This window comes from Syngnathus scovelli, chromosome 12, assembly GCF_024217435.2.
Source record: "Syngnathus scovelli strain Florida chromosome 12, RoL_Ssco_1.2, whole genome shotgun sequence".
Lineage (NCBI taxonomy): Eukaryota > Metazoa > Chordata > Actinopteri > Syngnathiformes > Syngnathidae > Syngnathus > Syngnathus scovelli.
Window position 1 is genome coordinate 10679315 of NC_090858.1, and position 27182 is coordinate 10706496.

Genomic DNA, 27182 nt, shown 5'->3' on the forward strand with positions numbered 1-27182 from the left:
AACAAACTTCCATAAGGAAAAATTACTTTATTGTCCATCGTAGCAACACCAAAGAAAAACAACACTGGGTTTAAGTTGCATTTGAGATTTCAGTGTTGCTTAATGTCTATTTCGAGTGGAATCAGGAATATTTTTGACCTACCGTATTTTCTTGACTATAAGGTGCACCTAGAAACCTAAAATTTTCTCAAAAGCCGACAGTGCGCTTTATAGTCCGGTGCGCTTTATATATGGACCAAATTCCTAAATTTAAACTGGCCCGAAGCATTGTGTCATGAAATCAATCATAAGTGGCCCGCTGAAGACTATGAATCATGCATCAAAAAGACTATGGATCATTACTTTGTGATTATAAAGTAATTTGTTGCGTCTGAAGTTGAAATAAAAAAGATAAAATGGAGAATGATTTGATTTGGATTAAAAATCTGACATGATGCATTAATGGTACGCCTTATAGTCCGGTGCGCCTTATATAAGGACGTTTTAAAATGGGCCATTCATTGAAGGTGCGCCTTATAGTCCGGAAAATACGGTAATTAAGTTGGAAAAACAGATTGTACAAATTGTTTCGCACTCATTTCACTCATTACAAAACTACTGAATGTGCACGAAAATGCTCTCTGAAGTATTTCTGAAATTTCTAAGACGTTCAAAGATTTCGAATTAAAAACGTTCATGTTTGGTTTTAATGACTAGCAGTATCTGTCCTTCAGTCAGTCCTTGGCTCGTGGTCTTGCTAGATCTCAGTGACGTAGTCAAACAGACAAGGCGTAGTAAGGTGCAGCTCCGTGTTGACCCCCGTCTGCACTGTCCGTGTGCCTGGAGAATGGGAAGCACGTGTGTTCCCGTGCTCATGTGGCCTTCGATGAGGAGGTCTTCTGAAGGACATATTGTAGGAGCGTCGATAGGAGCCCAGCCTCTTCCACACTTTGAGCTGCGGTTCGCTAGACTGGCTCCTTTCATGTTTCAGAGTCTCTCCTGAGCCACAGCCCGCTTCACACTCCCCGTCTCGTCTAAAGCGTCGGCACACTGCCAAGAAGATGGCCAACCCTGCCAGCAGCAGCGATAAACCCAGCACCACCATCATAGTGAATTCTGGGTCATGGTTATCTACAGAATGTGAGGAGATGGTGGGGGTGATAGTGCTGGTTGACATATTGAACACCATGTTTTCCCTGGTGGAGGCAAGGCTAAAGTTGGTTCCCAGATGACTGGTGTTCATGTTGCAGTTGACCTGGTTAAAAAGAATACAGTAAGATTTTCAACAACAATGTTAAAATATGTCAGAATATTTGAAGTGTCAGCTCTCTTTGATATGCAATGTTTTGCTTCACCAACTACGGTGAACCAAGCTGAGTTGGTTTATTTAGGAGCGTGTTTTGATTGGATTGGGATCATGCACTCAAGGGTTTTCCTTCATATGCACACACATGCACAAATAAAAGATTAAAGCTTGCATAGATATGCAGATTCGCCAAGTGTTTGGCATTTGCAGCAATTATGTGGCTATTAAATCAAGGTTAAAAAAACAGCCATTGCCTGACAGGTGGTCTTCAATGCAAAACAAATTGGTTTTATTAAAAAGGCCCTTGTAAAATGCAAGTCGCCCACCTCTTCTACACAGGTCTCCAATTATCCCCCTTTCTTTCGCCGCGCCCCCATCTTCAGCGTTGTAACATTTGTAAATGTCATCGTCCTTAATGCAATGGAGACAAAGCGTAGCTTATCGGTTTAACGAAAACACGCTGGGATGTGAAATTATTTTCAAAACTAAATGCCAGGAAAGCTGTGAGATAGGCCAGTGGAGCAAGAGGCTTGTTGAAGAGTCCCTTCATTAGCCTGTGACTTAAACGCATACTTTACTTTTTATATGCACACACAACTACTGTTTACAAAGTTTTTGGCATGCACTGGATCAAAGTTTTTGTCAATCACTGCAACTCTTACAGATTTCTATTGTTATAGTTTCACCTTCTAGGCAATTGATTTTTTTTAGATACCATTCCATCGTCTATCTATCTATCTATCTATCTATCTATCTATCTATCTATCTATCTATCTATCTATCTATCTATCTATCTATCTATCTATCTATCTATCTATCTATCTATCTATCTATCTATCTATCTATCTATCTACCTACCTACCATCCATCCATCCATCCATCCATCCATCCATCCATCCATCCATCCATCCATCCATCCATCCATCCATCTATACATCACTGTCTCCCAAATATATTTTGCATGTATAAAAAAAATTTAACATTTGATTTTTAACTTAATAATACACATAATATTCATTACATTAAGTATAATCAAACAAAACATATTTTAAAATACATGCTACTCACAGCCCCACTTTATGGTTCCTGTAACAGAGGTCAGACCTGTTCCTTGGCTCCACACTTGTTTTTCCCCCTCTAAAAACTGTTCCTTTCCCAGAGACAAGAGGGGAAATAGTGGGGAAGACGAGGAGGGGTGCAGTGAAGGAATGGGGTGCAACAATGTCTCATTTTTGGTTCCTTCCCAGCAAAGCGAGTCCCCTTCCTCCAGCTGAGCCACACTGAGACATGGTGGACAACCACTGTTTGCTGACATGCAACACGTCCTTTACCCTCCCAACATCTGGCTCTTCAGTATACTCACAAAGTTGATGCACCCCTTTTTATGGCTTAAGTGGTGCGGTCCACTGTGTAATACCCTATTCATCACCCACCAGTCTGACCCCCCAGACTCTTTTTTTCTCTTTTCCAACCCTCCCCTTTCTCCACATCTTTTTATAAAGCTAATGAGACTCAAGTTGGGCCCCTCTTCACTGTGCTAGTAGAGAGCGCAAAGGGGGACAGCGAGAGAGGGAGGGAGGAAGGGAGAGAGCAAGATGGTGTTTGTATGTGTGTGTGCCCACACATGCATACGTAGTACCTGAACAAATATGCGCGGGTGTGCGTCGTAATGCAATTTAAAATGCAGTTTGTGAGCACCGCTGCAGGCTTTGACACATCCACAGAGGAGCACGCTGAGCCATGAAGTCGGCCTCATCCAGTGCCAGCAAATCTCTAGATTCAAAAGTCAGTCTCATGACATGGTCCATTCAAGCGTACGCCACTTTTTATCAGCATATGCTCCACGGAGCCAAGCTGTCTGTGCTTTGCTTCTCGCTGGTTCTGGACGTCTGCCTGCGACACAGAGAGATGCTTTCTCGATGCCGAGCTGTGTTGGGGTGTTGTGTTGTGGTGGCAACAGGACGCGAGTTACCAAGCGGTTCGATACAAAAGGGAGATGTCAACTATTTCTCAAACGTTTGCGACAATGGTTGAATGGGCAAAAACTTCAAAAAGACAGATGCTGTTTTCTTTATCAATGTTAACTTTATTTACGCGTCCATATGAAAACCTTTATCCAAATTCTCACCATCCATACGTACACCTATTCTACAACCCATCTACCAAGTCATAAGACATTTTATTTTATTTTACGAACAATTTTATTTGATTGCCGCAGATATGCATTCATACATTTGCAGAAAGGTGTATCTATATATTTGGATTTCGCTCTAAGTTTTTATTTTCAATCAGGTACAAGCTACGGATGCCGACCAAGGGGAGAATGGCCTTGTGCTCTACAGGATTGTCACTGGTATGAATGTTACTTTGTTTCTTCCATGCATTTTCCATTATCATGCAGTGATTCCTAACCAAGATGCCGTGAGAAAAAAATATATATTTTTTTAAATCTAAGTCAAAGACTAACTAAAATTAATTATAGCCAGTGAAGTTTACTTTTACACACAATACGTAGAGACCTGTTGTTGTTTTCTAGCTTGCACTCAGCAAATACTGCTTTTTTTTTAAAAAAGTTAAAACTAATACTAAATTGAGCAAACTTAAACGAAAATTAAGCATTTGAGAAAAAGAAAATTAAAACTCTCAAAGGTGCTCTACGAATGAATCAAAATGAACTGACTTGAAAAATAAAAAATTAAGCATAACAAAAAATTAAAACCTATTATACAAAATGTGATGTTTTAGCTAAATAAAGGTTGGGAAACACTTTGCTAAGGTACATCACTCAGAAATGTGCATCGTGCCTCATTCCAGATTCTGTGATCAAATCAGCAAATAAATAGCTCAAATAATTTAAAGAATATTGTGAAAAGGCAACACTAAACCTGAATTTTCACATCCCCATCATATGTGTATTTCAATTAGGTGAAAGTGAACGCATAGAATTACTTTTTGTTTTTTGGGGGTGTGGGGGTATTTACTCTGTGAAATAATAGTATTTTTTTAAGTGTGTGCATGCTGCATGTGTGCTTTAATACAGGTAACAGTCACAACCTGTTCAGCATTGACAAACAAACAGGTCTGCTGACCAGAGGCCTTCGTGCTTTGGACAGAGAGACAAGCAGCTCTCATCTATTAGAAGTGGAAGCCTACAATAGTGACGAGGGAAGCATGAGGAGCTCTGTGAGGGTGAGCTGACACATAGTGTCAAATGGATTCTTGTGCTTCGATACAGCATTATAGAGATAGTGTGGCATGAAATTTCCTTTCTTTTACTTTTGTGTTTCTTAAAACCAGAACAGTCGCATTCTGAATAAAAATGTTGTTTTGTGGGACGTCTGGGATTTGCCTTCTGTCTTAACCATGCTGGAAGAGAAAACTTTATTTTTTGGAGATATGACATGAATATTTGTGAAGGTAAATATACACTTTTTGTTTGTTTCAACTCGTGCAGGTAATAGTGTATGTGGACGATAGCAATGATGAAGTGCCAGTGTTTACCCAGCAGCAATACAACCGTCTTGGCCTTCGGGAGACTGCTGGCGTTGGCACGTCAGTGATAGTGGTTCGTGCCACAGATCCTGACACGGGTGAGTTCAGTAGGAAGTGAGTGAAGGAACTGCAGCTTATTGGTTTTATGCCTTGATTTTATTAGTTTTGTACTGCTGGTGAAAAAAGAAAAATATTCCTGTAAGGGGTTGAATTGCCTCCTCTCCACTTTTTATTTTTTATTTATATTATTTATATTTATTTGATTTTGCGTTTTATTCTGATGACTCTGAATAGTTTTTTTTTTAAATCATATTTACTTTGAAAGATCAAATGAAAAACATTAAAATTTTTATTTGACATTTGGAACTGCATCACATGCTTCCTTTTTTTTTTATTTCCCCTTTTGTAATGTACTTCGATTGTGTTCACTTACCCTTGAGCCACTACATTGAGTGAGGTTGGCGTCAATAGCATTATAACACAAGGCTTGTTGCTAAATAGTCATCTTTATTGTTTGCATTCACTTGCTCTTACTAAGTAGTTCTAGTCTGTTATTCTAAATTCAGTTTCAACATAGGTACCGTATTTTCCGCACTATAAGGCACACCTAAAAACATCAAATTTTCTCAAAAGCCGGGAGTGCGCCTTATAATCAATCCGGTGCGACTTATATATGGACCAATATTGAGCCACTACGGCAGGCATGTCCAAATATATGGACTTACTATATATGAACAAAGTTTTAAAATGGGCCATTCATTGAAGGTGCGCCTTATAATCCGGTGCGCCTTATATATGGACAAAGTTTTAAAATGGGCCATTCATTGAAGGTGCGCATTATAATCCGGTGCGCCTTATAGTGCGGAAAATACGGTAAAAATTATTTTGTACCTATGGTCTTTAGATTCCTTCTCACACTCAATGGTTTGCAATAATAAATTAAATAAATTACAAAGCTCTGCTTTATGCAGGTTAAATGAGGTAGGAATTTAGGGACATTTCCGGGAAGTTCCAGCCCTGTGAAATTTTACTTGAGGGGTTAGCACTTACAGTATACTTTATTAATTTATTTATTTATTACCACTCCAACCACACTTTTTCTTTCTGGTCAGGTGATGGTGGAGCAGTCGCTTATGCCCTTGTGTCCGGCTCGGATCACAAATTTGAAGTGGACGTCAGCACCGGCCTGGTCACCACCGTGGACTACCTGGACTATGAAACCAAGACCACCTATCTGATGAACATCTCAGCGACTGACCAGGCTCCACCGTTCCACCAGGGCTTCTGCACGGTTTATGTCACTTTACTCAATGAACTGGATGAGGCGGTGGCCTTCTTCTCAGCCGGTTATGAGGCGTCCCTACGCGAGAATATTGCCACGGGGACGGAGGTGGTTCAGGTACAAGCCCAGTCTGCTGACAACTTGAACCAGCTGACTTATAGATTCGATCCAGATACTTCACCTGCAGCCCTCGCCCTCTTCAAGATAGACAGCGTCACGGTGAGAAAAAAAAATGTGGTTCTGGATGAAGGGTGAGCTACATTACGTCGTGGTGATGTTTCAGGGCCGGATCACAGTTACAGGACTGCTCGACAGAGAGAAGGAGGACACGTACACACTGACCGTTGTTGCTGATGATGGAGGACCAAAAAAAGATTCAACTGTGGTATGCGCATTTGTTTCTGGATTGATCTCCACTTGATTGACAAAGGTGTTAAGGCCTATTGATAAATTGTTGATTTCATTCATCAAAGATAGAGCGCTTAGTTCTGAACAATTGTGTTCTAACTTTTTAGGAACAGTTCTGAAAGCGTGGATTTCTGTTCCAGCATATGCACTGAAGACGTGTTTGAATGGGTTTTGTTTGGAGAAAGCTTAGTTTTGCCATCAAGAAAAGTAGAAGCTGTTAACAAATCTCTATTGCCCAACATTTTCATATATTTTTGATGCAATTGTAATGCAGTATGTAATAGTGCTTTTATCCATATTGTGAATAGTGAAATGAACCTATGTTATTTATTGCTATGGAAAACTTAATAACAATCCTTTTTGTATTATTTGCATCTCTTAATGGAACAACAGAAGGTAAGATTTTTGTGGTCATCCGTAGCAGCTGCACATTTTTCCCCTTTCTAAACAAGTATCATTTCGTATCAACACGGCATCTGACTTGCTCTCTCAACAGGTGACCATCACCATACTTGATGAGAATGACAACAGTCCAGAATTTGACATCACATCTGATACTTCAGTGGACATTCTGGAAAACACCGCCATGGGAAAGAAAGTGGCCGTAGTTCTGGGAAGAGATCGAGATACAGGACTGAATGGACTGGTAAGATAGAGAAAGAAAATGTTGTGATCCCTTCCGGTTTGATTGATTGCCATCCGTTTCATAGCACATAAGATGAGCAGAGGGATATTTTCAGTCATCTCTCTTTCTCATCCCTTCTATTTGTCTCTCCCTTTATTGCATCTCATGCCATCATAGGTCAACTTTACTTTAGTCGCGGGCAATATGGAAGATGTGTTTAAGATCAAGACGGTGAACCACACATATGGGGAGGTCTTCGTCAATGCTCCACTGGACAGAGAGTCTGTGGATCGCTACCTGCTCAAGGTCAGAAATGAATGGTCTTGAATAATATAGAGTGCTATTTTATTATTATTATTATTATTAAAGACATAGGGAAATTATACTTTTTTCACCAAATCACCAAAGTTGACAGTCGAGCACGAAATGAATGGTGGCTCAGATTCCGATGCATTTGTTTATAATGTTGCAGGTGCGCGCTGCAGACAATGGGTCACCTCCACGACACACAGACCACTCCCTCACCATCAATATTCTAGATGTCAATGACAATGCACCTATTGTTGAGAGTCCAAGGGGCTACAATGTCAGCATAAGCGAGGTGGGAGCACTTTTGGAGTCAAAATGCTTGATCTTTAGTCAGCAACTACAAAGTTTGATTTTTATGGTGTTAAATGTAGAATGTCGGCGGAGGGACATCAGTCCTGCGTGTGATGGCTACAGACTGGGACACGGGTCCTAACGCCATGCTGTTTTATTACATCACGGCCGGAAACCAAGACCTGACCTTCCGCATGGACCGCATGACAGGAGAAATGGTGACACGGCCCGCCCCTCCTGATCGAGAGCGTCAACAGGAGTACAGACTCATTGTGACTGTGGAGGATGATGGCATGCCTCCTCTGTCGGTAAGAATAATGAACACACACACACAAAGGAAGTGGCACCTTGAAGTTTCACTGCAATGCAGAACTTTGATTTTGTTGACTTGCAAAACAAAAATCCCCATGTGATCGATTATAATTTCAATAATTTCTTTTAGAGGCCAAATTCACACCATTATAAAACCTTTACCACTTACATATAATGGAAATTTATTTTTTAATTGCTTCAATAGAAATAGCTGGGTCCCAGTAGTGCCTGCCCACCCATCAGGTGTGAAATTAAACAACCAAGCATATTTTTTAGCTGCCTATTTGCATAAATGTTTGCAAATTGTCATCATTTGGTTCTTGCACTGTCACACAAGTATATAATTAAATCAACAAGATATTTGGGGTTATTGCAAGCCCGCCCCCCAAAAAAATGGATCACAAAAAAAACAACTAATCATCACTTGAAAGAAGCATCAGACGTGACTCTAGCAAAACCATCACTTTGTCACTCAAGCTGAAATTGGGTGATGTGCTTTTCTGTCATCTTTAATTACAATATAGAGCGACAGACATCAATTCATGTTTGATGGCAAAATTAATTCAATTCAAGTGTAACTTTTAGCCCGTTGAACTTCATGTTTGCACTTTATTGGAATATTTTCTCATTTGAAAAATACGACTGGGTCTGGGTAAAAAAATGAAGACAATTGATTATCAGGACATTAAATTGACAATTGCTGGCATATCTTGTTTGCAAATCTTTATGAGCCTTGCTTTGAAAGTATTGTGATAATGTGACAATGTGTACATTAGAATTATATCTCCTTAAGTCTCATTACATTACGCCACCTCTTTTGACTAATTCTGGTTTTACAATCACAATTCCCTGTACTGACAAGAGCAACAGATGCAGCATAAAATACACAATTTGATTTAGAGCACATACACCTCATAGTAGACTCAAATGAGAAGTTGTTGACAACACAGGAAACACCTTTGCAAAAAAAGCCACAAGCACTGTTCTCAAAAAGGGGAAGAAAAATGTTGCTTGTCCAAGCTCAAAATCGTGTGTAATATTGAGCGCAGACTGTTTTGTTTTTCTGTTATGTGATGTCTGACCTTGTTACATTGTATGCAGTGGACGAAGGTCTGGGGCTCCACCACAGTGATGAACATTTTTTTTACGATGTAAGCAAATTAAAAACCCATAAAGTAAAGGTAGTACAGCTCCATTTTTATTATTATTATTATTAGTTAAGCTTTAATCTGTATAATTTGAGGACAATATACAGAACAATAGGTTTTCACTCACACTAAGGCAAATTTGCATAAAAATCTTCTTGGGCCACATACATTTGAAAGAAAATAAAGTACACACATACAATACAGTATATACACAATACCCTGTTTTAGGAAACTTGCAGCAAAATAGCCACTGACCACTAAAAACGAGAAACCAACTCTTTCTTACGGCCCCGATAGGTACATTACCTCTCCGCTGTCGTTTAACCACACAGTCAAGCTATTTTCAAACAACTCAAAGCTCAAATTCCAACATAAAAAAACAAAAATAAAATCCACCACCAAAGACAAATTGTACAAACACAGCAGTGATTAAATGCGTTACATTGTTTTTTTAATAAGGAATCTGGGCTAGTTATATACATGATTTAAAAAAAAAAAATAGAACACTGAGGTCTGGATGTGCTGAAATGAATGTGGATATATCACAATATATTATCCACTGCAAATTGCTGACTATTTTGACTTGAGAAGGATGTAAATTTTTAGAGCAGAGCTCAAAGTTGACTGAAATGAAAGTGAGACCTGTGAGGAAGCATGCAGCGCTTTAGGACATCATGTTGTTTTCAGGTTGGCTCACCTGATCAGGAGCAAAGGAAACAAAATCTAAACTCCCCATGGTGAATTTTGTTATTACTCATTAGATAAATACAGCAGATTTACTATGGCCGGCTGGCATCCCAGTTAAGAAATACTCTTCCTGAGTGTAATCTTTCAAAATGATCTTTGTATGAACCAATAATTGAATACTATGTTCAAGTCACGGTGTGATTTTTATCCATCTGGGAAAAAAAAAAAAAAGCTTGCGATGTCTAGACATGCATTGAGGTGTAGCAGTTGAAAAAACAACTGTCATGCATTTGGTGTGGGATCAGTTCTCACCAACTCTTCATTCTCAATCACCTTCCTCAGCAACTGACCGCCAACCAGTACTACAAGTTCCCTGCTGAAAACTGTTCATGTCCTGCATGGACTAAATTGGCAAGTTAAAAAATAATAATAATATTTTTTTTTTTTGTTTTGTACATTTTGTTATCCTTCTGACATAGAACCCTTTCACAAAGCCCTCAACACTCCACAGTCTCAAACAGTAGAACCCTGCCACAGCAGTAGTCAGTTCGATGCCCGCACACGTACCCTTGACCTAGCCGCAACGCAAGAGTTTCCGAATCACGGCTTACCTATGTCCTCCAGCTTTTGCAAGTGCAGCAAGCAGTGTTGGAAATCAAGATGCAGTCTGTCCGTTACCTCATACAGACCAAACAGTGCGTAGACGACATTCCCAGCAATTGTGAGAGAGACCGAGGGAAACGTTGCTCTGGGGACACACTGGAGAAAACAAAAAAGTTGCAAAGCTCTTTCCTCCCTCTTTAAAGCAGGAGGTTGTCTGGAGACTCAGGGATGGTGTCTGTAATAGAGAAAACAAAAAGGCAGGCCGATAAGAGCAGATGCATGCTAACAGGTTATCTTCACAGGTTTTGTGTGGATTTTAATTTCAAAATAGAGTTGTTGAAATGCCATCACAAGCACTACAAATGCATCTGTCATGTCTGTGCTAAAATGAGAACACTATTCGTGGAACAAACAAAAATAATAGTACTATTTTTTTGGTGTATTCTACGGACTACTGCTCAATACATTGTTAAATATATTTATTTAAAAGCCCTTTAAAATGCCTGAAAAAAAGTTTAAAAGTCTGAGTTGCGACATGCTTACAGTAAGCGGAACCAGCCTGGTAGGTTCCTCTCAGTTTAAGGTCAGCAGGCCGAAAAAGATGAAGAAGAAACCTGAAGTGTAGCTTTTATTCATACGACACAAAAACTATAGCATTAAATTGGGTTGTTTAATTTGCATCACATATCTAGTAAATAACTGAAGAATACTGGCAGAGGAAATTGACAAAATTTCCAGGAATTTACTTTTGTTAAAATGACAGTTTGCCGTGTCATTTTCTCAGATAGTAGATTGAGTCATCAACAGAAGAAAAAGGATATAGATGATAAGACTGCTGAGTTGTGAAATAATTTTTAAAAAGGCAAAGACCAGAGTACTCAGTTACTGTGTGGGGGCAGAAAGATTGGACTTCTTAGTTACATCTGTCGCAAGCCATCCGATTAAAACACGCAATTTTACACAACACTTCCAGCAAATGTGGAACATTGCAACACTCAGACCACGGTTACACTTCTTTTGCGTCAGAGTCATTTTTCATTGTAATTTTGAAACACTAGTTGTGTATTTCTGCAATAAGAGTTACTTCTAAGAGTAGATAAGAAATACAATCATTTGACTATTGACATTTACAGGACAGTCAAAGATTCCACAGTGCAGAGCTAGTTTTAGTATTGATGAGAGATGACAGAAAACATCGGTTCTCCAGTTCAGAATAGTTTCCTTGTCTAGCTCTATCAAGCAGTCACATTTTTGTCCCTCTAAGGCAGGGGTGTCAAACTCTTTTTTTTCGCGGGCCGCATTGTAGTCATAGCTTCTTTCGGAGGGCCGGTATGACTGTCAACCCAAATAAATGTATGAGCACCTCATATTATATACAGTAAAAGCTACAAAACAAACTGACAAATAACTCATTTTCAAATCAGACAAGTAAAAACTGGTCAAATATAAAAAAAAAAAAAAAAAAAAGATATTATTAAAAGTGAAGACAATTTGCAATTCTAGTAATGACACGAATTTGATGCACAATTTATCTTCACGGGCCACATAAAATGATGTGGCAGGCCGTATCTGGCCCCCGGGCCTTGAGTTTTACACCTGTACTCTAAGGCCTCCAAACCAACAGCATTGGAGACTCAAGTTTTTTTTTCCAAACCTAAACTTTTGACTGTAGTAAAATCCAGGATATATATAGTCTAAATATAAATGTCTTACCTTCTAGTGGGAAGAAAACATCCCCATGTGCAGAAGGAGTCATGGGGGTTCCTGGTTCAGATAACAGATGGTGGCCTGTCCCCGAGGACTGCCTTGTCATAATTTGAGCAACAGTCCGGGTCTTCGCTCGTGGTGACTCCCTAAGAAACACTGGGTTCTCATGGCCCTGAGCTTCACTGAAGACAACAAGAAAAACAGACACACAGTTAACAGGAGGACACAATCTGTGTCATGGTTAAGTTATTGCCAACATATGTTTATCTGCTCAGAAGTCTTCTTGATATTAAACTGTGCTTCTTTATTGTACTACAAAAGAATCTACAGATGAACTAAACGCAGCAGTGCTTTGGGTATTTAAAAATAATCCATGTGGAAGATATTTAAAAGACCAGATGTGTTACAGAACACGTCCTGTAAGAACAGCTGCCTAGCAGAATGTGGGAAAACATACCTGTCCATCCTCACCAGTTCTTGTGCACCTGGGACAGAGGAAATAGGAAATAGGTTATTGTAAGTAAAGCCAAACAAAGCAGAATGGCAGCATCTATATAGTGTGCGAACAGGTTTCCCTCTGTGTACAGTTGATTCAACTCTCAAACAGGAAATGTGTTTTCAGACAAAGCAAAGCGAGGGAAATATTGAGGGCAATTCACGTTTGATGTGAAACTGTTTGTTATTCACTTAGCCTCATTTGGGCTGGAGTTGGACCTACTTTTCAATTCTTTCACAAGTAAAATGTTAAGTGCACGTCCTGTAATGCTGTTGTACACCGCATGTACAACATACGTATGTGTTGCTAATTTAACACCATTTGTCCTTAAAAACTTAACAATAGATTTGAAAATAATTTCTTTTGATACAGGTCTTTCACTGAATCTCATTATTTTGTGCAGACGGACATACATAATGAAATATATGGGAAATACATACGTCTGTTCGAATGGCTGTTCTGTCTCTGCCTGAAGACGAGAAGCAGAATAACAGGCAGCGAAAGCAGAGCCAAGATGCAGGCCGCTATGGCCAGGGCCACTGGCACAGCCCCTGAAGATGGAGGAGAGAGGATGTCAGTTAGAGTAAATGCCACATAAACAGAATAATTAAGAAGCTACGCAATGGGCTTAAATGTGATGACAAACCTCCAGGTAATGCAGGTTCTGTGACGGTACATTCTTGAGATCCATTTCTTCCTATAAAGGAATGATATGGGTTTCAAATGAATAATATTTTAGGATCAGTTAATCATAACGAAAAATATTCATTCAAAGGTACTTTGCTGTATGTTGTTGTGGAAAAAAAGAACATCTCCAAATTGTGAGCGTTTTTTCTCCGAATAAAAAATAATATATCATTTTAGGTAGGGCTATGCATTGGGTAGTGAGGATACTGTAGTTTATGAATTAATAGGGCCAGACCGATATGTTTTTTTAGGTGTTCATATTTGGCAAAAACAAATACAAATTACAGATTGATCAGCCTATTGATTAAAAAATTATGTATCCCATTGCATTTCAATAGGGATCAATTATATTCTGAGTTTTGCTATTCGTGGGCCAACGTGGTCCCTTTCACCCGCTATTAGCGAGGGTCGAATGCAAACATATTGTTTAAAAATCAATCAATCAATCAATCAACTTTTAAGTTCCCAGAATGCATTGTGTGGTGCAAGGCCTTTAATTATTGAAATTATAAGGAAATTAATCTTTGTGATTTATGTGTGCGTTACCAGTAGTTGTCATATTTAACACATTTTAGTTTGATTTATGAATATTTTTTTTAACCAACAGTGCTTTTAGATTGTGTATAAAATAGTGACATCCAGTTGAATTCCTTGCAAAACTTCCATTCATCATGTTTCTACTTTGCCTTGTCTTACTTACGTGGTGTCACATGGAGTATAACATGACTGTGGGAACTCTGCACAAGGTTAGGATGTTTATGGTCTTGCTGAAGGTCCAGGACCATGCAGCAGTACCGACCCTGGTCAACCATGGTCACATTCTGCAGAGCCATCCAGAGGTTGCTCTTCGTATATCCAAATTTGAACCCTGGTGGCAAGCTGTGGTTTCCATGTGGACGACCGTACGTCATGTGACGCGGGCCTAACCGTCCCGAGCAGTGTTGGTCGCTATGTGGCGTGAAAAGCCAGACGTGTTTTAAGACGTCAGAGGGGGCCAAGGGGGCGCCTGTCTGAGCGCAGTCGGGTGCGAAAGTTGCCCCTTCCGGACAGGTCCAGAAAACGTGAGGTGTAGAAATGCTCAGTGTGGAAGGGGCATGGGATGTCTTCCCAGTAACTATAAAGAAGAAAAACATAAAATACATTAATATATTATGAACCACAAAAAACTATCTTCTTATTTCTATGCAAAAATGGGTATAATTAAGTTCCAAGTATGGTTCCTGTTGGGATGGAATTAACAGTTCAACTCAATTTGGAGGATTTTCGCATGACATGAAATACAGCACAGGTGTCAAACTCAAGGCCAGATACAGCCCGCCACATCTTTTTATGTAGCCCGCGAAAACAAATTGTGCATCAAATTCGTGTGTAATTACTAGAATTGCAAATTATCTTCACTTTTAATAATATCTTTTTTTTTTATATATTTGACCAGTTTTCACTCGCCTGATTTGAAAACGAGTTGTTTGTCAGTTTGTTTTGTAGCTTTTACTGTATATAATATGAGGTGCTCATGCATTTATTTGGGTTAACAGTCATAATGGCCCTCCGAAAGAAGCTATGACGACAATGCGGCCCGTGAAAAAAATGAGTTTAACACCCCTGAAATACAGCAAAACTTACATTTTAAAAAAGCACCATCAGTCAACATTGCTACAACATTGGTACCATGCAAACACAATACCAACTATCAGTCCCTTGGTACACTTCTTACAAACCACAACAACATCCTTTCTCCTATTTCAGTGCATTACAAACTTCCTGGTTTTTGTGACTATTTGGTCTGAACAGTCTGCTTCCTCTTCTTAAATGTTTGGAGCACTTTAAAGGAATATACAAAACATCTGGGGGATTCAAGTTGCCAGGTCCTCAAAATATTTACATACACAAAGAAATCTAAAATCTGATTGGTTTGGAAATCACGCTGGGCTGTCTTCGACATTCTACCCTTTTATTCTTGATCTAAATGTCAAATAAGAATATAACCATCTTGTAAGGCATTCGAGTTTTGCTTACTCACTGTACATGCATGGCAGGAAAATGTATCACGGTGAACGAGCTTTAAAAGGAACGAAGCGGCTAACCTTAATGCCAATTGAATTACCACTCAATGTCACAGAGGTGGCAGTAATTTTCCCAAAACTATTCTGTAATTACTGGCAAGGTTGCAGACCGGTAAAAATAGAAATATTAAGTTGACTGTCAATCTGCATGTAATTAATCAGTGACACACATGACTCAAAAACTCTGGTAATCCGAAGTTTGGGTGTAACTCAAAAGTAATAGGAGTCATCTATACACAGGCTGCGGTTTGAAGACATAGTTGGAGCAGACGCTGACTGCCATCATTTATTTTGTCCTCACACCCGAGGCATGAGTCTGGTATTAGGGGATGCACGAGAATGAGTTGCTCTTTCCCTTGTGGCGTGTGAGGTTCTTACAGAACTTGTGTTTTACATCTGGCAGTGCTAGCGGTTGACCTCTGGCGGTGTTGACGAGACGAAACTGAGTTGTGTTATCCAAAGCAAGCGTTTCTTTACTGCCAGTTGTGTTCAGTGTGGAATGCGAATGTGTCATATGTGGTTATACTTAAGAGAAGTAGTTTGACTCTATTTTATCTACTCTTAAGTCTTCTAACCAGTGCCGTGTGTGTGGTTTAGGCGTATTTCCATTTTCTAAACGGAGGGTTATTTTTGACTGAAATAAAGCTTGGGCGGGATCGAATTCTACAACCACCGCTGACGATGGCAGTGTGGTAAACAATCACTGTGGTGAAAAAGCATACCGAGATTGTCATGCGTGTGTATTCCAGAAACAAAAACAAAACACACACGATTCTTCTTTGCACCGGATCTCATGAAAACCTTAGATGAGATTCAAACCTAAAATCTGTCAACTGTGAGACACACATGCCAACTACTCCATCACTTTGCTGTCCTAAACAACACTTTTTTTCACAAAATAAAACATTACTTTATTTTTACTTTGTCAAAATATTTTTGGTATTTCTATACATATATACTACACATACACAGATGCATCAGGTCACATCCCCAAACAAAAACAGCCTTTCAGCGTCTGTCAATGAACAGTGGTGATTCAGAAGCCAACGTCAATATGTGCAGTGATCCCTCGCTACTTCGCGTTTCGTTTATCGCAGGTTCACTACATCGCGGATTTTTTTTCCAAATTAAAAAAAACATTTAAAAGTCAAAATAAAATTTCTAAATTGAGGAAACGTGTCTAATCTTTAGGACAATGTAGTATTGCTCCAAATGTTCGTTTATATTCCTTTAGAAGGCCGTTTTTGCATGTTAGCACAATCGTGAATTAGCATCTTTCCGCTAACTCGTTAGCCTGCCCAGTACTTCTTGTTGGTGACCGTACTTCGCGGATTTCACTTATCGCGGGTGGTTTTAGGAACCAATTATCCACGATAAACGAGGGATTACTGTATTGGCAAATAGGTTTCCTTTCATTTGAAAAAGCAGCATCTTCACCCGCCCAGTGTGCTGTTAGAATAACAGTATGTGCAAGGACAGCAGTAACTATGCATACTTGGTTTGGGTTATTGAAGGATTGCTATGGATATTTTAGAAACGGGCGTGTCAGTATTTGAGGAGTGGACATCCTTTCTGGATTGTCCTGCCATTCAAATAAGACTCTCTACTTCTCCGCTCCTTCCCGCCTGGCTTCTCGCCATGAACAAATAAGACAAAAATACAGCTGCAGGGTTTTCTTTGGGAATAGGTTGTATGCAAACCCACACTCAAGCCAAGGTGATGCTGTAGGTGTTTTCCATATGCTGCCATTTGAGGACATTGGTGTAGCCACTGGACTGGAAAAATATCTAAATTAAAAAGCAGTTTCAGCATATTTCAAAACAATCTTTCTCACTGCTATCCAATTGCAAGAAGGATTTGTGGGTGAACGAGAACAAAAATGAGGAAGTGTACAAGTGTTATTTGTTTTGAGTTGGGTCTTCCATTGGTTTTAACTCTGCAAGACTCCAAAGCACTGTTTTGTTAAGCTGTGCATTTGCATGAGGTATGTTCAAATGTGGTGAACTCTGCATCGTCCATTGTGCGCTGGAGGCAATAGGAAGACCACGGAGGGTTGATTAAAGTGAATCTTGCCCCCATGGCTGTTCCTGCCACTGTGGAGGGACAATAAGAGGGGAAGCCCTTGTCCACTCTTGTTTCACATTCACACCCACCCTGACTTCCTCTTTGGCTGCCTTTTGGCATCTCTTCCGTGCTTTCTTTCCTGAAAATTATTTTCTTACATATGTACATACTGTGACTGTTTGCGATAACTGGAACTGGAAGGAAAACACTTTAGAATCATCATCATCATCGCAGTGAACTCGATTTGACCACACTACATTGTAGTATGGGATGTCAAATTGTAGGTGTGGTGTTTTCTCAAGTATTTCTCAAACTGGAGTTAGGCCTTTTTTGTTTAAACTCACATCAACCTGTGTTTATAATCTTAGTTGACCTGGTCTCAGGACACTGATACACCCTTGGGGTGCAAAAACAGTCCTCCTTTTGTCATATGCCTGAATGGCACCTGTTTAAAACGCAGTGCCTCTGACAGCTCTCGTTTGACAAGAAAGCCTTGGTATGTACTCTTATTTATTTTCACGAAGCACTCCAAGGTTATTTAGGACATGGGTGTTTTTATTTTAGTTTCTGCAAAAGACAAGTGACCAACTGGTAGAGCTGGTATCATTTGACTCATGTGAATTCACTACCTGTGTTTGCTCAAGTGGCTCCCCAAGAACACACCCCTTTTCACACCTCCTACAAATGCAAATGCATTAGAGACTATTAGGAGTTAATGAAACCAGCAGGAGGACTCCGGAATATCCCTTCAACACACGGTTTTAGATGAAGCCTCGAGTAGAAGCAAAAACAAAGAGACATTTTTGGGATTAAGGGCTATATAAATAAACTTGACAAAGATAAAGCAAAAGAAAGTGTTTTTGTGGCTCAAAATGTAGGTGGTAGGTCAGTTATTAGTATCTGGGGATGAAGGTGCAATTAACTTGGCTTGAAGGATTTGTCACAAGACGAGTGTATGTTTCTTGCTTCCTCTTGTATAACCACCAAGCATTTTACAACATCTCTTCATCTGCAGCAACCATTTTGAAACATGTGGTGGCTGCTTCCTACACATGCAGTTTGAAGATAAACTAGGGTTGCAAGTAATTATTATTTTAATAATAGATAAGTTACTATTTTATTTTTAATCAATAAATAGTATAAAAAAACGTTTTTGTTTCAGCTCTTAATAAACAACAAGGGAATTAAGTGCTTGGGTAGTCAAGTACAGTGATCCCTCGCTACTTCACATTTCGTTTATCACGGCCTCACTACATCGCTGATTTTTTTTTTCCAAATTAAAAAAACATTTAAAAGTCAAAATAAAACTTCTAAATTGAGGAAACGTGTCTAATCTTTAGGACAATGTAGTATTGCTCCAAATGTTCATTTACATTCCTTTAGAAGTCCGTTTCGCGTGTTAGCACGATCACGAATTAGCATCTTTCCGCTAACTCGTTAGCCTGCCCAGTACTTTTTGTTGGTGACCGTACTTCGCGGATTTCACTTATTGCGGGTGGTTTTTGGAACCAATTATCCGCGATAAACGAGGGATTGCTGTACACTGTCAAGTTTCATCTCAGTTTGAACAGTTAAAAAGGAGACAAAAAGGAGGAAAACCTATTTTGAGCCTTGAAATAGGCAAAGGCTTTGACTGAGGTTTTCCAAAATGAAAGTAGATGCAGAGTAGATGTTTGCAAATGTCTTATTACCATTAAACAAAGAGAACATCAGGAGCGCTACAGAAATCTGTGAATATTTACTTTTGTTGAGCGGTTGAAATTCTGAGTATTTGGAGAACTTTGAGATGAAATTTTTTTTATTCATTTGCTGATTAGTTGCTGATTAATCAATAAATTGTTGCCCGCGACTCGTAAAATAGTTTCATCTTCTGTTTGGTGTGTGAGGTTTACTGCGCATAACACTGTTGTTGTCATTGAAGCAGTCAAGGTTCTGTCAATGGTGGTCAGTGTTGTGTCCTTGATACGAAGGAAAATAACCAGTGCAAAACGTGTTGATGCCTGTTTTCACTCCCATTAACAAATATGACACCCTAAAAACAACAACAAAGGGCATCTACTCAAAAAACTGACATCCTGTCTTACAGAGGAGAACAACTCCCTGAGGCCACATCCTGTTGATGAGACTGACCCAGGAAACCATTTTCAATCACCGCCCCCTAATATTGACTTATTTAGGATCAATACATTACATGCGCGGTGCTAAACAGGAGGGGGGTGGGGGTCTACGAGATTGCTCGGTCAACATCCTGTGCGGAGCTCATCTCGACTGTCACAGTGCTGCACAGACAGCAAAGTGTTTATCTTGACTTGGAGACACTGATTATTGTTTGTCTCAGCCCATGGTTTACGGAAAAGGCCATTACTGACAGTAGCATAAACAGCTGTTTGGGCTTAAAGGAAGGAAAATCTCCTGACAAGTAAGACATAACAAGAGGAGGGCAACCCTGGAGACATTTTCTAAATTAGCCTCAACAGTTTCAACAGTCAGTAGGCATACATAATAACTATCTTCTCATATCTAAATCATATCATTTAAATAATATGCTAAATAGTATGTTAATGGCATAATGCTTAGGGCGCAAAATGGTCAGTGAGGTGTCGGCACCCAGCGCCTGAAGGCAACAGCTGTCTCATCTCTATAACAGTCAGCTGCCTAAACTTGCAATGATAAAAGTCCTTGACAAAGACACACATTTCATTTTAGGAATTAGGCCAACATAATGATACCTTTCTGACGTTACATCCTCACGCGCATATTCCAATCACTAAAAAGACGCACATAGATATTTTACGTCGGGGGTAAAAAATTGCCGTGACAAAGGGCAAAGTGTCCGCAAGCTGCCACACGCCCGCTCAGTCACAAAGCCATCAACTCACCTCCACTTGAGGACAGCACAAGCCAACAGCACCAAAACAACATCGTTTTACTCCAAAGTAGTTCGGACTCCATGCTTGTCTGGACACTTTCAAACTATTTTCACGTGGAATTTACTTGTAGTTTCACTCTAATTAGCATTAGAGGATTGACTGATCGTTGTCGCTCCAACTCTTGCGAGTGAAGCTTCTGAGGTTGGAAAGTTTGTTGCGCTCATGTCACGTGACGTGATGCTGCGGTTTCGTTGGACCCACCCACTCCAGACAGATGAGGACTCAAACGAAACTCTAACACTACTTTATCCAAAATATTTTCTATATTTTATCATGTATTATTCTGAACATAAGAATGTGAAAGATCGAGTTACGTTATTGTAGTTTGGGAATACTACCATGTAATTGTTTCTTAGGTGTTGACTTGAGCTAATAAAACTTGTTTCAATTTTTATCATCACAGTCAAGAAGGCCTTGTTTTAAGACTCTGGGTTTGCATTTTCTAGTGAAATGTGCCCCACAAATTGCTGCACACTCAAAAGAACAAGCACTGTAGATGGGTGGCAGGATGGATATTTATATTTTTTATTAGTTTTTTTTTTCCTTTTATGATTGCATGTCTATTTTAAGAGTCCTTACTTTGAGCATTCGCTTAAGTCACCAAATGTGAATTCTTGCTTACATTGTCCTAAAAGAAAGGTTCAAATGATAATGAGTGCACTGCTGAGTTTTTGTCATCATTTGCGTCACTCACAAGACCCCCTGCCTCATGTTAAGCAAAGTTTGATTATGTTGGCTAGTTTATTAGGACATGTTCACCATTTCCATTGAGTGATTCATGAAAAGCATTCAGCACAATGCCCAAGGAAAATGTTCAGGAAAATGGCTCTCATGGCAAGCGCTGCTTTTATTCTCAGTTCTATATAAGGATCTTTGTGACTTACATACCAGAGTCTTTCGGTGGAATGTTTTGATCCTCCTTACTTTCTGGGCTTAATGTTTGTGTAGAAGAATGTTGTTTACATCCATTCTTCCGAAATAAGATTCAAAATGTTTATTGTGATGTGCACAATAAAATAAAATGCAATGGAAAAAAACATGCAATTATGTTTGCTCTGTACTTGCTTTCTTTCCCTGTCCCACAGAATTGAAAAATATGGGGAAAATAAACAACAACTTGGGCAGACTAAAAAGGATACATTTTCTTGAGTGTTTCTATTAGGAATAGAATATTTCCTATTTCAGATTTGTGTTTCATATTTGATATGCTAAATCACTATCAATCCATATTATCAATCAATAATTTCCTGTTGCGATGAATACAAAAACATTAATTTGCATAAGGTTAATTATAATAAAACAGCTTTGCTGTTGTTTTTCTCATGCAGACTTCCACCACCATCAACGTTCGCATTGTGGATGAAAATGACAACGCCCCTGAATTTCCAGAGGAGGAGTATGTTACAGTGCTGAGTGAGGGCCCTGACACAGTGGGCGCCACCATCGCTATAGTAACGGCCATTGATCCGGATGAGGATCTGAATGGCACTTTGCGATATGCCATCACTCATGGCAACCTTGTCCAAACTTTTCATATCAACAGCAATACTGTGAGTTTAAGGAATGAAAATTATAGTGTCACCTTGTGGGTTGACAAAAAAAAATATTTATGATTATTTGTGTTTAGGGGAGGATCACAGCTGTGAAGGAGCTTGACTATGAGATCAGTCATGGACACTATGCTCTGGTGGTCACAGCGACGGATCAAAGTCCAAATCCTGCTCATCGCTTGACATCTAGCACAACGGTAATGAGACTCCTTTTTCCTCTCACATGTTCTGAGAAATGTATTACAACTTCAACTCAACATCTTCTTTTAGACTTTGCATTGACTGGCAAATTTTCAAATCTCATTTCTATCCAAGGTGCTGGTCAACGTACTGGATGTGAATGATGTGACTCCCACTTTCCCGAGACCCTATGAGGGACCCTTTGAGGTGACCGAGGGCCAGCCGGGTCCTCGGGTCTGGACACTCAAAGCCACTGATGAAGACTCTGGGCTGAATGGCAAAGTGGAGTACAGCATCACTGGTGGAAATAATCAAAGTTGGTGTTGCTCAGTTATTAATCAGCAGTACAGTGTTGATGTGCTCTTTGTTGCTCAAGTTTTTATCAGCATGACTGAGCAACCTTCTGTCTTGTTTTACAAGATGAGTTCATGATATCTCCCGTGGAGGGGGAACTTCGAGTGAGAAAGGATGTTGAGTTGGATCGAGAGACCACTACCTTTTACAACATCACTGTCACAGCCCGAGACCTGGGCACACCTTCACGCAATAGCTCGGTGAGTGCACATGACGCAAGCATATTGTCACATTCCATTCCATCCATGCATGTTATCAGATGTCATCAACCGCAGAGTGTGAAAATAGTAACCAGCCTAACAAAGCAAGCAATAAAAAAAAATATCGTTTTTCAAATGTGGCAGGGAGAAAGAACCTTTTTGCTGACAACAGACTTATTCCGAGGTTTCTCTGGACTTGTGTTTTCCTCAGGTTGTAGTTGGGGTCCAAGTTCGAGACATCAACGACAACGACCCCATCCTCCTCAACCTGCCTCACAACACCAGTGTGAGTGAGGGCGCCTCTATCCATACATCTGTGGCACGAGTCCGAGCGAAAGATGCGGATAGCGGACTCAATGCGTTGCTCACCTATAACATCACTGCTGGCAACCAAGATGGAGCCTTCTACATTAATGACACAGTAAGTGAATCACTTTAGATTTTACCAATGAAATATCTTATCATGACTTGAGACACAGTACAATGAGACCTTCACATCCCTTACATTTCTACAATTTAAACAGCAAGGGAAAATGAAGCTTACCCATTTGCATGTCAATTGCTAGGCTAAGTTTTTGCATTTCTAAAAGAGAAATTCTCACCCATCTTTTCTTTATCTCCCAGTCAGGTGTGGTGCAAGTGAACAGGCCACTAGACAGAGAGCGAGTGGCTGAGTACAGACTCACCATCACTGTCAAAGATAATCCTGAGAACCCTCGCATTGCTCGCCGGGTAATTTTACATTTTGCATGTGTATTAGGGTGCTGCAGATTTGCAAAGTAATCAAAAATACACTTCATTGACTGTTTTTCTTCTGTTGCACACCACCAGGATTCAGACCTCCTGGTTATAACTATACTTGATGAGAATGACAACAGACCTATCTTTACCAGAAATAGTTATAGAGCTGAGATCACAGAGAACTCTGCAGCAGGTAGCACCTGCATGTGTGTGTGTGTGTGTCTTTTGCCTGTTTGTGTGGCTATATACTGAGAGCTTCTTGCTGAAAAACCTGTGAACCACCTCTGCACCACTTCCTGTTTTTTTTACGAGTTTTAGTTGAATATGTGAAGTTGTGAAAAAGAAACAAGTCTGAACTTTGCATCACTTTAAGACATAGGTGTCAAACACAAGGCCCGGGGGCCAGATACGGCCTGCCACATCATTTAATGTGGCCCGCAAAGACAAATTGTGGCTCAACTTCATGTGTCAATACTATAATTACAAATTGTCTTTTCTCCGATTTTTATTTCCATTCAAGTTTTTAAAATATCTGAACAGTTCTTTCTGGTCTCTGACTCCGAAACTAGTTTTTCATTAGTTTGTTATGTAGCCTATAATGCGTATGGGAGGCAGTCATAATGGCCCTCAGAAGGAAAAAATGACTATGATACAGCCTTCGATAAAAATGAGTTTGACACCCCTGCTTTAAGAATTACAGAATATATTTTCCTACAACCAAGTACACCACATTACTTAATCTGAGCAAGTTTAATTATGAATATAAGCATTATCATACTAACTGTGTGAATGTGAAACTCTCTTCTAGACCCTTTTCAAACAAAAATGTACACATTTTAAATGGCAAATTTCAAACTTCCAACCTTGCTTTCTGTCCATCCTTCAGGCAGTAATGTAACAGTGTTGAATGGGCCCGTTCTGGCCGTAGATAAAGATATTGGACGCAATGCCGTCGTCAAGTATCGTCTGTTTGGAGCAAGGGTGGACCTTTTCACTGTGGATGCTGACACTGGTAAATTTGAGCAACGCATTACAGATGATGCCTGGACAATTTTTTAATGGTCGGTCTTGGTCTCTCTTTGTAGGAGTTATTCGTGTGCAACGGGGAGCCAAGTTGGATCGTGAGGCGTTTCAGGAGCCTCGGATCGAGTTGATCCTAGTTGGGGAGGACATCGGGGGATTAAACAGCAGTGTTCCTTTCACAGTGACAATCCTGGATCAGAATGACAACCCTCCCGTTTTCAACCCTTCTAGTTTCAGTGTGCGACTCCCCGAGAATAGTCCCACCGGTGCGTGTGCTTTGTGGAGCATCCCAATGAATGTGACGGGAAGGAATATTATTGTTTCACTTGAATGTCTCCTCCAGGTGTCGTGGTGACCCAACTTTCCGCCATGGATGCTGACTCCGGTTCAAACGGCTGGCTCACGTACCGCTTAGTAAGCGGCGCTCAGGATCGCTTTGTGGTTGACGCGATCTCCGGTGCCGTTCTAGTCGGCAACAGCACCCTGGATAGGGAAGAGCGTGGGTCTTATCGCCTGGTTGTCATGGCAACCGACCGCGGCACACCACCCATGTCCGGCACAGCCACGCTAACTGTCATCCTTGATGATGTCAATGATTCGCGACCGCGTTTTATAGAGCCTCTGACAATGATTAACGTCAACGAGTCCACGCCGCCCGGGGTGGTGGTCGCCACGTTAACAGCTGAGGACCCGGACCTGCATCCACGACTGGAGTATTATATCATATCAGTGGAAGCAAAAGATGATGGGAACAATCCTGTAGATGGCCTGCAGGAGTCCTTTGGGATTGATTTGCACACTGGTCAGTCAGTCTGTTTCATATCATTATGTTGAACACGTGCATATAATTTTTGTAACAAATGAAATGTGTTTTGCTGAAATTTTAGGTGCAGTGTTTGTACGCAACCCACTCAACAGAGAACAGGTAGCTACTTTTGAGATTATCGTGTCTGTCCATGACAATGCCAGTGAGGTTATTGACAAGTCTGGCAGTGTCCCAAACGGTAAGGCCCATTTTCACTTATAGGCCAAGATAAATATATCCTTGGAGTAATTCATTTCTTATTCATTCTCATCCATCTTAGCAAGACTAACCATCAACATTTTGGATGTGAATGACAACGCTCCTCGTTTCCGGCCCTTTGGAGTGACAAATTTCACCGAGAAGATTTTGGAGGGAGCGCAGCCAGGCACAACACTTCTCTCTGTTTCAGCTGTGGACCCGGACAAAGGCCCCAATGGCCAGGTCATCTATCAGCTGCTCCACTTACCACGAGGAGGTTATGTCAGACTGGAAGACCCCTCCACCGGTATAACAAGCACCACACTCAAATGAGCATTTACATTCTGATATATGGTGAACATCACAGCCCACTCTTATGATAAAAAATAAAACTATTTTACGATACAGTAATGTTCTTTAGACTAATATTGTATTCAGCATATGGTGCAATGTATTTGAGGACACGTTCATTGATCGGTGATTTTAATTCTTGTCAGTCAATATGTTGTCTATGAAAGCACACTCGCTGTTTCTCTCAGTTAGTACTGTTCAGTTAGACCAGTGATGGGCAACTTAAACGTTGGAGAAGGCCAAACTCACTTCCTAACAGGCTTTACGACACAAATGCCGCTTTAAATGAGAACAGAATGTCTTTTTTATTGAATCAATACTGAATCTTCCTCTAGAATGCAGATGCACGATCTTGTGGTTAGTGGGACTCTTGAGCGGATGTCTGCCATCTAGTGGTGAACACTGCTTTTACGTCCTAAAACTGTTCAACTGCATTAATCATTTTCAGTTTCAAAAATTCATTCAGGGCCACTCTGAGTGTGGGCGGCCCACAGTTGCCCATCCCTGAATTAGAATATTGGAAGTATGGCATAATTTTAGCCCAGTTTTTGATGGTGACAGCCAGTTTCTTGTAAATGTTTCAGGTAAGATTGTGGCCAACCAGACAGTGGATTTTGAACAAGTGCAATGGCTGAACTTTACGATTCGCGCAAGGGACCATGGAAGTCCTCCTCGGATTGCCGAACTGCCTGTTTTTCTACGTATAGTAGATGTCAATGACAACAACCCGGTTTTTCTACAACCGTCATATCAGGTACTGAAATGATCATGGCTTGTACGGTTGTGAAATAAAACAAAATATATGAAAGTATTATGTAATGCTGATGAGGATTCATTTCTGAAGTTTATTTATCTTTGTTAATAGGAGCCTGTTTTTGAAAACGTGAACCTTGGCACAACCATAGTTCGTGTCAGTGCAACAGATGCCGATTCAGGTCTCTTTGCTGTTGTTGAGTACAGCTTAGTAGACGGAGAGGGCAAGTTTGGCATCAAACCAAAAACTGTGAGTTTACTACTTACTTACTTAGATATGTTCCTGACACTTACGAGAGTCTGAGTTGAGTTCTCTAGTTTATATTTTATATAATGTGCAATCCATTTGGAATGAATTCAATGAAGACAATTCTGTATGTGAATTTTGTGTTCCACATCCACAAAAAGTATGAAACAGATTCCCAGTTTCTTCCCCAGTCATCCTTCCACATCTGTTTTAGGGAGAAATATACATTCTCTCTCCCTTGGATAGAGAAACAAAGGACCACTACACTCTAACTGCTGTTGCCCGAGACAACCCTGGTGGGAGCTCAAATAACAGGCGAGAGAACTCTGTCCAGGTATATACTAATAAACAGTAAAACGATGAAGCCAAATGCCATTGCCTTAAACTGTTG

At 40.1% G+C, this 27182-nt stretch overlaps 4 protein-coding genes across 7 annotated transcripts in view; 2 read left to right on the forward strand and 2 right to left on the reverse strand.

Moving 5' to 3' along the window:
* Positions 1 to 6708, forward strand: part of LOC125978698 (cadherin-23-like) — a 104779-nt gene extending 98071 nt beyond the window's left edge. The window contains exons 28-33 of one of the 3 annotated variants that reach the window (XM_049736276.2): positions 3578 to 3638; positions 4326 to 4474; positions 4740 to 4875; positions 5890 to 6278; positions 6343 to 6444; positions 6575 to 6708. In XM_049736276.2, the coding sequence (XP_049592233.1) occupies positions 3578 to 3638; positions 4326 to 4474; positions 4740 to 4875; positions 5890 to 6278; positions 6343 to 6444; positions 6575 to 6586 (849 nt within the window). In that variant the 3' untranslated portion in view covers positions 6587 to 6708. The other 2 variants (XM_049736274.2, XM_049736275.2) reach the window with 2 other exon arrangements.
* LOC125978733 (uncharacterized protein C10orf105-like) lies at positions 8 to 2775 on the reverse strand. Its single transcript, XM_049736357.2, has 2 exons — positions 2354 to 2775; positions 8 to 1234 (listed from the first exon to the last, which is right to left on the reverse strand). Exon 2 carries the CDS (start codon positions 1220 to 1222, stop codon positions 737 to 739), a length of 486 nt encoding a protein of 161 aa, XP_049592314.1. The 5' UTR covers positions 1223 to 1234; positions 2354 to 2775; the 3' UTR covers positions 8 to 736.
* Positions 6709 to 6727: 19 nt separating the features above from the next.
* Positions 6728 to 27182, forward strand: part of LOC125978697 (cadherin-23) — a 30110-nt gene continuing 9655 nt past the window's right edge. For both annotated transcript variants that reach the window (XM_049736272.1, XM_049736273.1), the window contains exons 1-20: positions 6728 to 6863; positions 6964 to 7113; positions 7270 to 7398; positions 7565 to 7693; positions 7773 to 8000; positions 21718 to 21939; positions 22017 to 22136; positions 22255 to 22435; positions 22540 to 22673; positions 22885 to 23094; positions 23298 to 23405; positions 23505 to 23607; positions 24301 to 24426; positions 24500 to 24703; positions 24781 to 25239; positions 25325 to 25441; positions 25523 to 25747; positions 26376 to 26545; positions 26657 to 26794; positions 27006 to 27125. In XM_049736272.1, coding sequence (XP_049592229.1) covers positions 6849 to 6863; positions 6964 to 7113; positions 7270 to 7398; positions 7565 to 7693; positions 7773 to 8000; positions 21718 to 21939; positions 22017 to 22136; positions 22255 to 22435; positions 22540 to 22673; positions 22885 to 23094; positions 23298 to 23405; positions 23505 to 23607; positions 24301 to 24426; positions 24500 to 24703; positions 24781 to 25239; positions 25325 to 25441; positions 25523 to 25747; positions 26376 to 26545; positions 26657 to 26794; positions 27006 to 27125 — 3288 coding nt within the window. In that variant the 5' untranslated portion in view covers positions 6728 to 6848. The remainder of the gene's footprint in view (positions 6864 to 6963; positions 7114 to 7269; positions 7399 to 7564; positions 7694 to 7772; positions 8001 to 21717; positions 21940 to 22016; positions 22137 to 22254; positions 22436 to 22539; positions 22674 to 22884; positions 23095 to 23297; positions 23406 to 23504; positions 23608 to 24300; positions 24427 to 24499; positions 24704 to 24780; positions 25240 to 25324; positions 25442 to 25522; positions 25748 to 26375; positions 26546 to 26656; positions 26795 to 27005; positions 27126 to 27182) is intronic.
* On the reverse strand, positions 9181 to 20541 carry vsir (V-set immunoregulatory receptor). Its single transcript, XM_049736347.2, has 7 exons — positions 20339 to 20541; positions 14033 to 14446; positions 13292 to 13342; positions 13086 to 13196; positions 12607 to 12634; positions 12156 to 12331; positions 9181 to 10677 (listed from the first exon to the last, which is right to left on the reverse strand). The coding sequence occupies exons 1-7, from the start codon at positions 20409 to 20411 to the stop codon at positions 10640 to 10642; spliced, it is 891 nt and encodes a 296-aa protein (XP_049592304.1). The 5' UTR covers positions 20412 to 20541; the 3' UTR covers positions 9181 to 10639.